Source organism: Trichoplusia ni, chromosome 11 (genome assembly GCF_003590095.1).
Source record: "Trichoplusia ni isolate ovarian cell line Hi5 chromosome 11, tn1, whole genome shotgun sequence".
Classification (NCBI taxonomy): domain Eukaryota; kingdom Metazoa; phylum Arthropoda; class Insecta; order Lepidoptera; family Noctuidae; genus Trichoplusia; species Trichoplusia ni.
Window position 1 is genome coordinate 11,792,925 of NC_039488.1, and position 16,942 is coordinate 11,809,866.

A 16,942-nucleotide genomic window follows, 5' to 3' on the forward strand; every position below is an offset into this window, starting at 1 on the left:
ACCTCAAGTAGGTATTATAAATTTAAAAGCATAATAATTTACTCTCACCGTAATCAAATGATGTTAAGGACCATTTCAAAGGACCCCGCAGACTCTCTTACAAATTGTATTGAAAGTCTTGAAATAAAGATAAACCTTAATTGTATTAGACCTTGCGCTCAATGCCTCGGATAACGGAGTTTATTTGTTTTCATTTATTTCAGAATTTAGGTACTAATTCTATTTCAAATTTTATAGTAAAAATAGCTGATAAATGAGATGAATGTGTGGAATTATGTATTCTGCCACGTGTTAATGTAACTTGGAAACAGAAGCATTTTTATTCCACCTATCTATTAATACAGCCTATTTTTAATATTTGCCAATACATGCGATATGTCTACATTCTATACATTTATGAGCCAACAATTCTATTAGGTTCGTAAAACCTACATAATGATCGATAAATGCAAATTCGTTTCATTCCTATGAAATAAACTTGACCGCTTTCTAACTAATACTCGCAATTATTTATTTTCCATTTTTTCCATACGACTACTTTATTGACTCCATCTTGATTAGCGTATCTCATTCATATTTTATGAATGATACTTATTGGCAACATTTCAATAACAGTCATTTACAAGTCTTAACGATTGCTTACAATAGTTAAAATACTAAAGTGGATTTGTATTTGCAAAGAAAACTTTATTCGGTACTGTAACCTTCAGAGGGTCTTCAGTATAATTAGAATGGTGGGAAAGAGATACGTATACGCGCCATGTATCTCGCTTTCTCGCTTTCGCATGAAAATATCTGACTTTGTTATTAGTTAGGCCCCAGATTACCTTCAATGGGAGGTTAAGTAAAACAACCCCGCTTGTTCGCGATTATCTTGGCATTACATTTGTCTGGTTTGAAGTAGAACCTTCGTCGGTAGTTAATTTGATGCATCGTGTTTCGTGTTTAGTCAAGGGGAGTTACGAGAGCCTTGAGAACGGTATTTTCTAAATTATGGAATGTAACACTTTGTGTACAAAATCGAGTCTTGAAAATTAACCTCATTCATTTCTGTACCGAATTTTGCTTAGTAGGTATAATATGTATGCTGGTTAACCAGTAATTGGCGACTGTGTAAGTCTTAGACATAATTATCAAAATACATAAGCATTACTGTACACAGAAGCTGTTGGTAAACCTATATAAATAAATAAATAAATAAATATGTATTGTCAAAAAATTAATGTTAGAATTTTCAGACGTACAGGTCTCTATTTTATAACAACGATAAAAATTACTGGCATACACTTTGAAGGCCAGATACTTTAAGTAAAGTGAACATGAGAGACAAGAACTCTTAATTTGAAAAGAATTATTATTGCTTTCGGCCCTGTCAACAATCCAAACCTTAATCCTGTCTTAAATATGACCAATATTAGTGGTTTCTTAGGGTTACGCGAATGTTAGACATTGGAATGAAACGACTTTTACGGATTTTATCGCGGTTTAATTTTCGATTTTAGTTCTCGACGTTTCGAAACCTTTGCAGGTATCATGGTCACGGACCTGCCCGGGAATTAAAATCTAAAATCAAACCGCGATAAAATCCGTAAAAGTAGTTTCATTTCAATATGACCAATATTTCTAGTTTAACAGAAACATTTAATACAACCTCCTTACACACCTCTGTATCGCGTACACAGTTTCCCGCTATATCTTCGAACTGACAGATACAATATGACGCATATTGTCTTTACTAGTAATAGTACAATGACATTTCTCCTCGTGCCAGTGCGTATTATGTAGTATTGTGTCATTACGTGCGAACATTGTTCCGATAGTTGTAATCATTGTTTGGACTTTAAATATTCGGATGTTTATTTATAAATGATTGTTTGTTTTGATATTTAAATGACTATGTTCTTGTATTGCGTTATAAGTCAGTAACTGGAGCATCTTTAATTGGAATTTTACTTCTTTTCGTTCTTAATTTTCTTGATTAGAAGATTTTTGTTTTTGATCGCAGTGTTTTATCCTTAGACGACTACCGTTTCCTAAATTACTAAAGTTTTAAAGACGATTTTGGTATTCGCAACCAACGGCTAAGACATAACCTAACAATAAAGGTGTTGACAACACCTTTATTTCGCTTCAACCAAGGTCGAATTTCATTTACCATTATTCCACAACGTGTCAATCCTCATAAATATAACAAGATGCGTAGTTAAACCAATGGCGACGTGACAAAATAATGAATACGTGACAACAGCCTCATCAGCTGCCGGAATAACCGACGGCACGGCGACGTGACAAACGACCGGATGTCGGCGTGTTATTGTCACAATTGATATTGAACGTTACGGATGTCAAAATTCACTTAATATTCTTTAACGGTTCGCACGGAAAATTGGGTCATATTATTCATACGTTTGATTTTAGTGATGGTTGTTTTTAAAGGTGAATTTTGTCTGGTTGAATATTTTGTACTGAAATACTAAAATTAAATGGAAATTGTTTTTTTTAAGCATAATTATGGCCGCGACAAGGGTAGCCCGTTAGTTTGGCAAGATATTTTACTTTTTAAGCTACTCCCGCAATAAGAAATTTAATCCATAAAACATTCTAATCACGTGCAGAAAGGCACCCAGAGTTAAATAAAACAGCTGTCCTTCGGGTCAATATTTATAGATGATTGTTTAAAAACAAGAAAATTATATGTTTGACACTTCAACCACATAAAAATTAAGTACCATTTTTAGCATAAAAGCAGTCAAAAACTTAAAATTATCATCGTGTTGCTGCGTAAAATAGTCTGTGCACGTTTTTATTTGATCAACTGTAATGTTAGACTGTGTAGGAGTATATTCGAAGGGCCAGGGTTGTCACTGCTCATAATTATGATCAGCAGTATTTTTAGAAGACTTCAAAAAAGGAGGTTCTCTGTCCGCGATAATCTCTCGTTTGTCTGAAGCAATTTGGATGCGGTTTTCTGAAAAGTATTTGTTTTAGATTTTAGATCGTCTCGCTACCGCTTCAGAGGCCAAACCAAAGAAGGTAGACTCTAATCCAAGCAAGAATAAAAACTGCTCTTTCTTAAAACTGTCTTTCACAGAACCCGTAATTTTTCTCTCAAACTTACGAGATCCTTTTCTTCAAGTAAGTTCCTTTGGTTCTTATATTACCAATCACCTCATTGGCATAATAAATACTAGTTCCACTTCTCGGTACTCGGTAGATAACAGTGTGACAACCCTACAACCGGTGCATATCGGTCTTGGTTATGTTTCGTTATTCTATATCGGTGTCAGGGCAAAGTTTCATACATACAGACGTCGATATTTAAGCGTTGAATGCACAAGGTTAGGTGAACGGACCTGTCTGTGCCTAGACGTTAGGCGTTCTACTTCGCGTTTCCCTTAGCAACTGACCGTGGAAATTTGTTAACTTTGACAGTTTCCATGTAGCTAAGTACTTGAATGTATTCTGGTTGCTAAGAGGTTACGTATCGTTGCTTAGATTCACGAATGGTAAGGCAAATTTTAGTCATGTATTTAAATGTATTTTCTTGATTATGTTACGGGTCTGATTGTATCGGGTAAAGGGAAAAGTGGAGAGCAAATGTTGATAAATATTAAGTCTGAAGTCGGCATCCCATAAGCTAGTGAACTTTGTGATTGGGTATCAGGAGATATCTTGTGGAGCCAAGCTAAAACATTTATAGGTCGATTAGTTTATTACTTGATAAAGTAACTTCGGTAACTATTTGGTTCCTTACTTCGGTGAAACCTTTGTACAAAGTAGTAGCTATTTTAAACCTAATATTTTCCTATAAAACTTCAGAGTTGATCATAAAATTTCCCTACATTTTCATTTGTGTCTCTCAAAGTGAACGACCGGAGACATTCTTTCAAATAGAATATTCGCCTCAAGGAGGGAATTCGAAAACTTGCAACGAAATAGAAAATAAGCAGAATAAGCTGGTCTTTTCCACTTGTACTGGAGCATTCCATTTGTCCTCCCTCTCTGGGGACCACTCGTCGGATGGATAGGATATCGAAAACCGACACATTCACACCCCCTCCCCCTTATGTACATGTGTTTTGAACTCGGTGGCTTGGCTAGTTGTTACATTGCATGGAAAGTCTGACTGGTGCTGGATTGATGTGTTACGAAGGCTTTTAATATCTCTGTATTTAGAAATTTTCTTTAATGCTTTAAATTGCTATTTTTCAGAGGTGTAATTTCACAACGGATCTTTTTATATTTATTCAAGAGAGTGAACTATTTAAGCTGAGTCTAATTTATAGAGTCATTCCAAGATTGATTCATTAAAAAAATCAATATAAATAATTCCCTTTAAGTAAACCTTACATCCTAAATTCTAATATTAAATTGATACCATAATTTGGAAAGCATTACATCTTCGTAATGCCATCCTTTTGGAAGCACTGACAAAGTATTGAAGGTACTGGCGCGGTAACAATTTTAGCTATGCGTAAATTAATAAGGGCTACAGCTCTGAAGATTCTACAGAATCTGGTACACACCGGTGCCTCGCTAAAGGGCTTAGATGAAAACTAATGTTAGGTGTCTGACTCAGGCACACTTAGGTCGGTATACGTATATGTATCAGCATTATTTACTATAGGTATGTGTGTATGTTTACCTCTGTCAAGAGATACGGTATTAACAATGTCTTTGTTTGGTCTAGGCCTTGATAGTTTGGTGTCTGTGATTTAGTGATTAGAATTTAATAAATTAAGATGTATCAATTAGTTTTCTTTATTTTATTTTATTTACATTATCAATTAGTTTTCTTTTTTTTTCATTAGATTCGCAGATATTACCCTGTTTAAAACTTACTTTCTTTAATTTTTATGTTTAATAACGAAATGAATTTCCATTGTTACAGGTATGTCATAATAGACCTTCAAAATACAACAAGTTTGTTAAGATGGCAGTATCGAAGGAGCCCTCTGGTAATTGATAATTATTAAGTAATCACTAAAGCAAGCTAAAGTAAAAATACTGCGTTTCCTTCGTCTTAATATTTTTAACAACCTCTACCGCTATTGACATGCATCCCCTAGTCCGAAGTACCTAAATTCGATTTGCCCTAAATCACGTGGTTTGTTTTTAATGTCTTACCGAGTCAATCCACATGACGGGACAATGTATTTGCTCGGAGGTGTACCAACAAAGTATGCTTTTCCCATTCCATGTCTCCTTGCACATCTTGGGGTACAATCTCAATTTGACTCTAACAAGATGGTGAACGGCCACCTGACCACATCTCCATTCTGCTGAAGCTCGTAACGTTTTATTTCATAGACCATTTACAAGCTTTTATGATTCATAGTTCGCTTCGAAAATGCCATTGTTGAGGAACATTGCTAACGTTTTGCAGCGGTGTTTTTAAAATGGTAGAAGATACGTGAGACGTGAGGTCGATGCTTGCATAGTAATGCTAAATGCATTTTTATGGAATGGTTTTTGTAGTTTTTAAATTGATTTTGCGAGAAAGGTATTTTACCTATGTTATTATTGTATTTTATTTCTACCAGGCAAAAATGATTTTTATACAATAATGCAAAACAAGAAATAATCTTAAATAATTTATTATCTTAAGTTTTTCCTCACAGTACCTCAGAATACTCTTTTGTTTTTTCTTCATTATATCTGGAGACATTTAAATTGAGACATGACTGTATGACATGAAAACAATACTAAATATCATAATTAGATTATGAAGAGCACTTAACATGATTAATAATCAATTCGCCGACATGCTGGACAAATAACCGAAAGGCTTTCTGTACTGTGTATGTAATATACGATTACACATTGACCCATGTTTAATTTAAAATCCAATCTAACATTATTTATTTCTCTTATTCTCGAGGATACATTTTTTAAAAGTCAACAATTTTTTAGATTTATCATACGTGAGTACTACCATGCATATTTTGGGGTCAAAAAACGTTCTAGCGTAAACTCTATTTATTTATATAGGGTAAAAACGGAACTCCGAATCTGAGGCTTTTCTGTCTGTCCGTCTATCCGTTGATTTATTTTTCTTTACCCTATTTGAAAAAAACAATTCCTACCTAACGAGTTCCTAGTTATCGTAATCCTCGTAATTTTTCTTTTAACATTATTAACATTTTAACAACATTTTAAATTAAGACTATACTCCTGGACTGAACTTGTGTCTGAAAGTTTTTACCTCGACGGTACCATACCCGGAGCGTTTCCGTCGATCGGTCATCGCTCGCCGCTCGGCGGGACGTTGACATCGCTTTGTCTTGCAGCGATCGAATACGGTGCAACCCGTCTCGCACCTCAACTAATAATGTAATGAGCGTACTATGGGACTGTGGATGCGGTAGTTTTGTCTGGACCTGTACTGGATACATTTACAATAGTTTCTGTTGCTTTACTATAGTTTTATTTGATAAAGCACGTTTGTTTCTCTAATTTGATATGATGAAAGAAATCCCTCTGTTATTCAAAGTCAATAAGAGTTAATTTCAAATAATTGTTGTCTAGTGCGTACAAGACACTAAATTAAATCAGCATGAAGATTGTTCTTAAACATAAACATTTTAGTCCCCATCCTTTGGCACCTAAAACTTACTCTATAAACTCCCATATAGTAATGAAAGACAAACAAAATAATAAATTGCTTCAAGTAAAATTGCAGCGCTTGTAGCGAACAGATAACTTAATTATAAAGCTATTTGCCAAATTGAAAGTTTATTATGCATTCGTATTTATTAAAGTTTTCCAAAGTAATTCCGCGAAAGTGTCGCGACTACATCGTAAATGGAATCTACTCAAAACAGTTTTCATGACTCAATTCGAATCGTAAAAACTGTATCCTCCATATAATATGTTTATGTAACTGCATGCACACAAACACAACAACAATTTAATAACATTGATATCTACAATCTATATTAGCGAGGAACGAATTTCCACAGTTCTCGCGCACTACAAAGGTTGTTGAATTTATGTGTCTGGTGGTCGCCACCGTCTGCACGGCATGCACAGACCTGCACGATGCACACTCAGTCGTGATCGGCACCTGTCTCGGACGGACGCGAGTGAAGCGCGCATCCAAACTTACAAGTTTATATTTTTCGTAGTTCTGTGGACTCGTGGGCTAACTGACGGATTGCTTGCTTGCTGCCACACAAAGAGGTTGGTCGATTAAACGTTTATTTTAAATAATTCGTCATTCTTCTGATTTATTTAATTCCACATTGTGTTGTGAAAATGTATTTTAAATTGTACTAAGTTTTCGCTTGGATTTTGAGGATCAATTTCCAATTAAATGTTGTTGGATGCTCTGAACTTTCGTAAGCCTCGGTAATCAATTCTGTTTGGAACGAAAATTAAATTACAACTTCTTAATGACGCCTGTTTCGTGTAATCCATCGTAAACGGCCTAATTCGATGGCTTATTGGACGATTCGCACGAATTTAACTCGCACCAAACGTGCTAATCGACTCCTTTAAAACATATTATTTTTTCTGTAGTCAATTCGCACGAATTTCATTTATTAGCGTGCGAATCGACACCCTCACAAATATGTAGTAGGCTATTCGCACACATATTGTTTTTTTATGAAATACAGTTAAGATAAAATACACTTGAGCACAGAAGTAGTAAGGTCAAATATGTTTTACTCGTAATAGATAGAAAATAAAAACACAATCTATAATCTATATCTATTACTAATATATAAAGCTGAAGAGTTTGTTTGTTTGTTTGTTTGTTTGAACGCGCTAATCTCAGGAACTACTGGTCCAAATTGAAAAAATATTTTTGTGTTGAATAGACCATTCATCGAGGAAGGCTTTAGGCTATATACCATCACGCTGCGACTAATAGGAGCGGAGATACAATGGAAAATGTAAAAAAACACAGGGCAGGTATAAATATAACATAACCCCACGGGGACGAAGTCGCGGGCAACAGCTAGTCAACAATATCTGTATTAAAATTAAAACTAAGTACTAAACATCTTCTAAGCTCGTGGTTTGAGCCTTAAAAATGAGCAAATATCGATCACAGAATAATAAATAAGTGTCACTAACAAACTACTAGTCCACTAACCGCGTAATAAAAAATAAAAGTACCAAAAATTTACATTTTTTTTTACATTACACAAACATTTACTTTTTTAATAAGGTAGGTATATATGTATATAATTAACAACTTTTTCTTATATTTATTAGTGATGAACATTTGGTACAACAAAAACATGTTAATGTTTTTCAGAAGTGTACCTAAAATACACAGTTCTCATAATTATAACAATAAAACTTTTAATCATAAAACTAGAACTAGGGCTATAATCACAATTTGAATCACAGATTTTTCTTTAAAATAACGTACAAAAGTGACTAAACTTTTATATGTATACAACTAACAAATCAACAATAATAAATCAAGTCATAACAATAATAAAATGCTTACTTCTTATTTATATATAACAGGTTAAAAAATGTTGATATGCCACGTTTTAAGTAATTATTATTATCACTTATTCCATACAGATCTTTCTTACTTTCAAGTAAATATCTGCTGTTTAAACTTCGATTATTTTTTGTTTTTATTTCAGTGATGGCTGAATACGACTGTACTTTAATTTATTTAAACCTTAAAATGAAATGTGTGCGAATAGCCCACTACATATTTGTGAGGGTGTCGATTCGCACGCCAATAAATGAAATTCGTGCGAATCGACTACAGAAAAAATAATATGTTTTAAAGGAGTCGATTCGCACCTTTCGTGCGAATTAAATTCGTGCGAATCGTCCAATAAGCCAATTCGAGGCTTATTGGACGATTCGCACGAATTTAACTCGCACCAAACGTGCTAATCGACTCCTTTAAAACATATTATTTTTTCTGTAGTCAATTCGCACGAATTTCATTTATTAGCGTGCGAATCGACACCCTCACAAATATGTAGTAGGCTATTCGCACACATATTGTTTTTTTATGAAATACAGTTAAGATAAAATACACTTGAGCACAGAAGTAGTAAGGTCAAATATGTTTTACTCGTAATAGATAGAAAATAAAAACACAATCTATAATCTATATCTATTACTAATATATAAAGCTGAAGAGTTTGTTTGTTTGTTTGTTTGTTTGAACGCGCTAATCTCAGGAACTACTGGTCCAAATTGAAAAAATATTTTTGTGTTGAATAGACCATTCATCGAGGAAGGCTTTAGGCTATATACCATCACGCTGCGACTAATAGGAGCGGAGATACAATGGAAAATGTAAAAAAACACAGGGCAGGTATAAATATAACATAACCCCACGGGGACGAAGTCGCGGGCAACAGCTAGTCAACAATATCTGTATTAAAATTAAAACTAAGTACTAAACATCTTCTAAGCTCGTGGTTTGAGCCTTAAAAATGAGCAAATATCGATCACAGAATAATAAATAAGTGTCACTAACAAACTACTAGTCCACTAACCGCGTAATAAAAAATAAAAGTACCAAAAATTTACATTTTTTTTTACATTACACAAACATTTACTTTTTTAATAAGGTAGGTATATATGTATATAATTAACAACTTTTTCTTATATTTATTAGTGATGAACATTTGGTACAACAAAAACATGTTAATGTTTTTCAGAAGTGTACCTAAAATACACAGTTCTCATAATTATAACAATAAAACTTTTAATCATAAAACTAGAACTAGGGCTATAATCACAATTTGAATCACAGATTTTTCTTTAAAATAACGTACAAAAGTGACTAAACTTTTATATGTATACAACTAACAAATCAACAATAATAAATCAAGTCATAACAATAATAAAATGCTTACTTCTTATTTATATATAACAGGTTAAAAAATGTTGATATGCCACGTTTTAAGTAATTATTATTATCACTTATTCCATACAGATCTTTCTTACTTTCAAGTAAATATCTGCTGTTTAAACTTCGATTATTTTTTGTTTTTATTTCAGTGATGGCTGAATACGACTGTACTTTAATTTATTTAAACCTTAAAATGAAATGTGTGCGAATAGCCCACTACATATTTGTGAGGGTGTCGATTCGCACGCCAATAAATGAAATTCGTGCGAATCGACTACAGAAAAAATAATATGTTTTAAAGGAGTCGATTCGCACCTTTCGTGCGAATTAAATTCGTGCGAATCGTCCAATAAGCCAATTCGATAGTAAAAAGTTAACAAAAATACTTTGAAAATCTTTTCAAGATAATGATAAATAGTAAAAGAGTCCGTTAAAACTTTTTCTTATAAACTGCATGGCAGTTTAAGCTAATCACTAAATTAGGAAACTTTAGTATTATTCGGTGAACCGACAGGTCAATCGCTTGTTGAAAAAGAAAAATACACTTTTAACTTTGTCGTTTATAAAAATACTCAGTAGATACTTAAAATAGTGACTCTCTTAAGTTTAATACCATCCAAAATAAACTTAATAGAAATCTAAAAATACCTCTTTAGTCCCAACATTTACAACTCACAGTTTTCATGTAAACTCAGTGAGCAATTAACTATGACTAAGTTTGAACCTTGATGTAAATTATAGGGCTAACTAACCACGACCTACACGTGAATGGTCATGAGAAAATTAAAGGTAATTTTCACAGTAACACTGTTTTAACACAAGCGTGGAAAAACAAAACGTAATCGATAGAAGAAAAAGGTTCTTGTAGCTTTTGAATTGAGATTATATTTTAATTTTTATTCGTCACTCTTTGTCATCATAATATAAAGTTAAAACAGTAACATTTCTCTCGAATGATTCACCACAGAATGTTGACTTAAACTGACATTAAATTGTTTCGGAAACAAGGCAAATGTTTCATCTTAAAAATATTCGGCCGAAATTTCCGTTTCAATCCGACGAAAGCATACGAATACATAAGATTAATTATTTTTACACTGTTTCCGATTTACTCGACCGAGTTAAAAACATTCAGTAAATATTATCACTGTACACTTTATAACAACAACAAAATTTGTTAGTAAAAACAAAACGCATTTTTAAAACACCAACGAAAAATGCGATCCACAGGATATAACGAAACTCGCTTCGTATTTCAAAAACGGTTGACGTTTAACTTCCCGAAAATATCACGATCGGGCCACCTTCGAATTTCGAATATTGACATTTAAATTTAGAAAAATATCACGTTTAGGCCACCAACGGAGTGTACCTGACGGATAAAATGCCGATATCACGGATCAGTTTTATGATGGTTGTGTACCTAACTATACAAAAAAGCCATATTCGACGTATTTTTGTATGCATGCAGCGGATTTTTGACCAAATGCAAGTGTCAAGGATTACCTGCTATCGCAAACTCTTGTATTCATCTTGTACTTAAATGATTTTATGTATAATAAACATGACTAAGTAACGAATTCAACACTGTATAAGCTATTGGTTTTATATTTAGTAGACGTAGACGTATTATAAGAATCTAAAACAATAAACAGTAGAAAAATCAGTTGCCATTCAACAAGGAGAGAATTTCCATATCGCCCACGCAAAGCTATGAATAGGTTATGAAACCTTGAAATGAAAGCTGTTAGCTCCAAACGTCAATACGAACACGATTTTTTCATATTTCGAATGTCAAATGTCATGTCAGACACTAATGGTACGTTGATATCTCTGTGCTCCGATCTGTGACGTCACAAATCGATTTTGTATGACCGGTCGCCATTTGAGTTTAGTACAATAGAGATATAATACAGTATTCCATATTTTGTAAATAGTCGGGATGGGAATTTTACATTGCAGTTTAGGTTCGCAGCTGTAGTTTATAGGGATGTTGTCAGGATATTTTTTTGTCTGGCCCACTGTGTCAAAGGGCAAAGCCTCCCCCCAAAATCCTTCCACGATTCTCTGTTCCGGGCCTCATGGAACCAGCCCGTGCGGTAAGCGTTAAGATCTTCACGCCACGTCATTTTATAAAAAGTTTTTTTTTCTTCTCAAGTCTATACAACTTCTATTTTACTCCTCGCCTTAATTCTCGTTCCAGATCTCGATTCTCAAATAATTTCTAAAAAGAAAAATATGTAACTAATATTTACCTTACTTAGGAAAGTTCTCATCATCCTCGTTATTTTAGGAGACTACTGAGACACACTTCTACACAAACTGTTTTGTAAGTTATATCGATGTATTGTGATTTACGAAGCTTCCAGAAACAAGGGTTCGTTTGTAATTGACAGACTTTACAAGTATACCCTGACACGTGTAAGTTGTATGTGGACCCATGATACATAGAATAGAGGGAAGTGTACACTCTCGTAGCAATGTAGAAAGTGACACTAAGCTACTAGTCAGTAACATTTTTGTAGTTAAGAAAACGTGATGCATGAGCATGCACGAGATGCATGTCTTTGTCAAAAATAAAAATTAAGTATTTCTTTAAGAAATAACGATTTTATCTTACATTTAATAACGGCATTCTGACTGTCATTGCTCAGTGCCGTCTACAAAGAAAGCTGACGTAGGACATTGTTGTTAAATGTAAGATATATTTTTTTATTCTGCTACTATATGACATGACTTTAATAAATATAAAATCGTGACTGAAGGAAAAATCAACTTCATTTTAGGTATAACATATAACAGTCGTCAATATACGAAGGTTGATCGTCATCTCCAAGCACTGACAAGCGCGTAGCTTGAGTGGCACTTCCTTTCTTGTCTATGTTCCATGTACGGAACGTTGACAAGAATCGATCATTTAGGAAGCCATTTTGCATATTAAACGAAGGGACATGAGGAACGGTTTATTAATTACATGTTCTCATATACTTATCTGTTATTCGGGGGCTAAGTGTACAAAAATAACAAGAATAATTGGATAAAAATGACATAATATGAGCAACATGTAGCAGTTATTTAAAAAATACATTTCAAGAAATACTATCCTTAAGTATCCCATGGCTACGCAAATTTATCTTCCCCAATATTAAAAAAAAGCAACTCCCGCATTAAGGAATTTGATCTTTGGATCGCTGGGCGTAAACTATGCGGGGATCGATCCCGCGACACGTCGCACCCAGTGGGTTTTGGTGTTGTGTCAACTACTCGGCTATCCTTGCAGTCCACGGCATGTCCTGTCCCAAGTGCAAGGTAGTCGGCCACCTTTATATAATGAACATCGTACCTTGCTAACGTACATAGGTAATATGTATGAGAAGTAAAGCCAAAAACCGTTAAACAATACATATTATCTACACTAACATATAAACTGTGAATGTTTCGGTCTCGCAAACCAACGTATATATCTGTCGACCTCAGGCAATAAGTATTCCGTTTGTAAAATACTGAACCAAACTACGCTATACATGTTTTAGAAGGTAAGAGTGAGTTAGTTTTGGGCGAGAGAGAGAGAGATGGCGCATTACATTGTAGAGCACTGTCTCGCTTCAACAACCGCAAACTTTAAAAGTAGTGGTCGGATCTGTACAACTTTACACCGATCGAATAAATAGTATGTACGAGTCGTTATTCTTTATTCGTTGACAAACTTTTTATTAGCACTTACTTCATTTGTTTAAGAGTTCAAGGCGATAGAATTTTCAATGTATGAAGCTCGTGAAAGTTTTTTCAGAAGAAGAAATACAGCATTACTTCTTCTTTTTCTCTATAGTAGTAGTGTCTTTTTTTAGTATAGTTGCTTCAAAGCCTCGTATCAAGGTTTTTAAAAAACCGCCCCCTCCCCCCCCATAGATGTGACTTTGTCCTAATATCTCCTTCGCAAAATTCTCAGGTCAGCTGACAAAGCTTTGAATTTCTTATTTCAACACATGTGGGTGTTTGTATTTGTTTTTAATTTTAGTCAATACAAGCCCTCAACAAAGCTTGACGGGATTTAGCCAGTACAAAACAGTCGGAACAGCGTGCCTGGTACCACATTATTTTCGATACCATACTATTTTCTAAGACCGCTAGTTAAATATCAATTTAACTTATAGATTTCTTAATATAAACAGCGCATGATTCAAAAGTAATTTATTGACAAATCGAGTTATATTACGTAAGGTAGTTAATAAAAGATTAGTGTACCCAGCTATCAAGCAATGAACCAATCTGTAGTCTGTATTAAGACGGGTATGCTTCTGAAGGCTTCAATACAATTTGGTCCTCAAGAGATTAGAACTAAGGAACGATCTCTTAAAAAAGCCTCTAACACGTGAGACAGCGCTCTATATGACGTAGATCGTTATCTCTCTTCCGCATTTGTTACAGTCAAAAGATATGGTGACAAGACCCGAGCTGTTTAGCATTAAGTAGCAAAAATGCTTAATAGCGGTTTCCTTTTAAATTTGAAAACGGAAAACAATTTTGAAGGCAAACATTACACCAAAAAGGTTTGTTGTGTACGTTTCTCTAATGAGACTTTTTATTTTTTGGCACAGGCATAATGCGATATAAGGCGAAAAAAAAACGGCAATCATTTAAATTTGTTCTTTTTTCAAAGTTTGATACTCGTATTATACACCCATTGACTTTTTATCATTGTTAATTTTGCGTACATTGAAACAGATACAATAACTACTCTTAATTGGCACGCAGCTGCATTTTAGATACGGCCAGTTGTGTTTACAATCCTGCCAGTTTCATTTGACCCAATATGAACAAATAATACTGTTAGCCACGTTTACTAGTGTAATGACCTGCATATTACTAATATAAAAATAGCGGTAATAAAATTAGCTTCTGAATAAAATATGTGAATGAAAATTTGCCACAAAATGAGGTCAAGTACTCGTAATGACGTGGAACTTGTGACCGATATGATATAAACGTGGATTGTGGTGCACTCGACATGGCCCAGTTCTTACTTTACTCATAGATCCATTCGAGTAACCGTTTCGCCGTTTTTTGTTTTAAAAACTTTAAACTCCGAAACTTTGTCGTGGGAGTATGAGCGACTAATTAAACGTTTGTTTCGTTTTTGCTTCGACGGATTGCTGGTTTTGAAAAGCGAACGTAAATTATAACCTGCCTGATTTTTTTAGTGTGGTAATTTTGTCACACGTGAATGCTACGGTTTCGTAATTGGTGTTCTCTATTCAAAATTAAGTTTTGTTCTAGAAGAAAAAACATTAAACAAAATTTATCGTCTCTGTCTATTTAAAAGGTCACAAAAAGTCGCAATATAAATTAATTTAACGATACAATACAATATCCATGAGGTAACATTGCATTACAGCAAATCGATCAGATTAAACATTATTATGTTGGTCAGCACGCAACGTGTCAAGGACTAAACAAAAACTACTACCACCTGTTAAAATAACGCTGTTGCAGTTGTTGAAGCGAAACAAACTGCACTACGTAGAGCGTTATCTCGCTTACACGATTACGAAAGCATTACTTTAGGAAGTGGTAATATCCCTCCAGATCTCGGCAGCTGATATCATGGGTCAAGAACAGCTGATTGCAAGCTTCCTATTTGTGGTCAATCTTATCAAGTCATTCGGAGATCTGATTCACGGTAATGATACTCGTAGTTGTTTGGGATTGAGTATTGTCTCAATATAAAATGCATGTGTGAATGATTATTTGCTGGCAGTTTTGTATGAGAGTCATTTTATTAAATTCTTAGACTGATTAAAGCTTTCCACAGCCCTCGATGTGTCTATCCTTTCGGTCTAATTACTATTTATATAACATTATACTCAAGCTTGTTTTTGATCGCCTGACTAGTTAAGGACCCAACCGGAGTCCTCAATCATAAGCTAAGTGGCTCAGTCTCTCACGATACTATCGGACTATCCCGAAAAATACGCGCATTTAAACCGCAAATGAAATAATATGAATTTTCCTCACCAGGGGAAAAAGTGTCTAAATGTGAGATTGGCCACAAAAGTTTTTACCCATTTAAAAATTTATAATATTGAAATTAATTTTGTGATTCCCGTGTTACAAATCATCAGCAAAATGTTCTTGAAGTCTTTCACTTTACATTTACATAAAAGCTTTTTTCAGTAACCTCTTGCCTCTTAGCTTGTTTTATATGCCTGTGTCTTAAGCATTGTTGTGAGAAAAATTGTATTACACTCAATCGGACTTTCTCACTAAGGTCTAAAACAGCAGAATAAGATATAAGGCCAAGTTTACATATTACCGGATCACTGATTTACATTTAATATTAAGCTTAGGTATACTTACATATTGGTGGGCAATAAACGAACGTACGTTGTATTGATAGTCTTGTTAAAACCTTATTGTTGTCTTACATCAAAGAAAGTATTTTAATACAATTTTAAGTCAATTTTTCAAGTGTAGTCAATTAACGTCAGGTAGTCAAAGTATGTAGGGTAGGACAAAATGTTTTTCTTTAAAACTGCAGTCGTTGGACTTGTATACTCATAAAAATATCATACTTATCTTAACGTTTCTAACTTCAATATTTTTTCAGCTCTCCAAAACTTCTCATTATGAAGGTACCTTTACGGTATTCCGTTATGGAGATTGATAACTTATCATGTACAGCTTCGGCCTTGACATTTTGAGACGCTTTAGTGAAATCTTTTTGCATATTACTTTGTACCCTTAGAATGTATTTCGTTTGTATCACAGCTGTTGTTTGAAAGTTAATACTTAGTAATGTTATAAAATTATGATTTTTGTCTGTTATGTTGGCATATATTATCATGTGAACTTTAGTATTAAGTTAATAAAAATATTTAAATTGCTTTTGATTTCTTGTACGTATATATTTTTTTGAAGTGTTAGAACATTTTTTCTCTCATGAGAGTCACATCATTAACATTCTCTTTTCCTTCGAACTATTTTTGTGCCAATTGACTGCATAACATTAGGTTTTTGACAATATGTATCCATAATTCTCATATTCTTGAATAGACTAACAAATTACCAAGTTCCAAGAAAGATACTTGAACCTTAACC

The 16,942-nt window shown here is 33.9% G+C and overlaps 1 protein-coding gene across 1 annotated transcript in view; it reads left to right on the forward strand.

The window, feature by feature from the left end:
- The first annotated feature begins 6,148 nt into the window (after window positions 1-6,148).
- The window catches only part of LOC113498596 (protein yippee-like CG15309), a 62,214-nt gene continuing 51,420 nt past the window's right edge, over window positions 6,149-16,942 (forward strand). Inside the window, exon 1 of the mRNA XM_026878667.1 lies at window positions 6,149-7,182. Coding sequence (XP_026734468.1) covers window positions 7,025-7,182 — 158 coding nt within the window. The 5' untranslated portion in view covers window positions 6,149-7,024. The remainder of the gene's footprint in view (window positions 7,183-16,942) is intronic.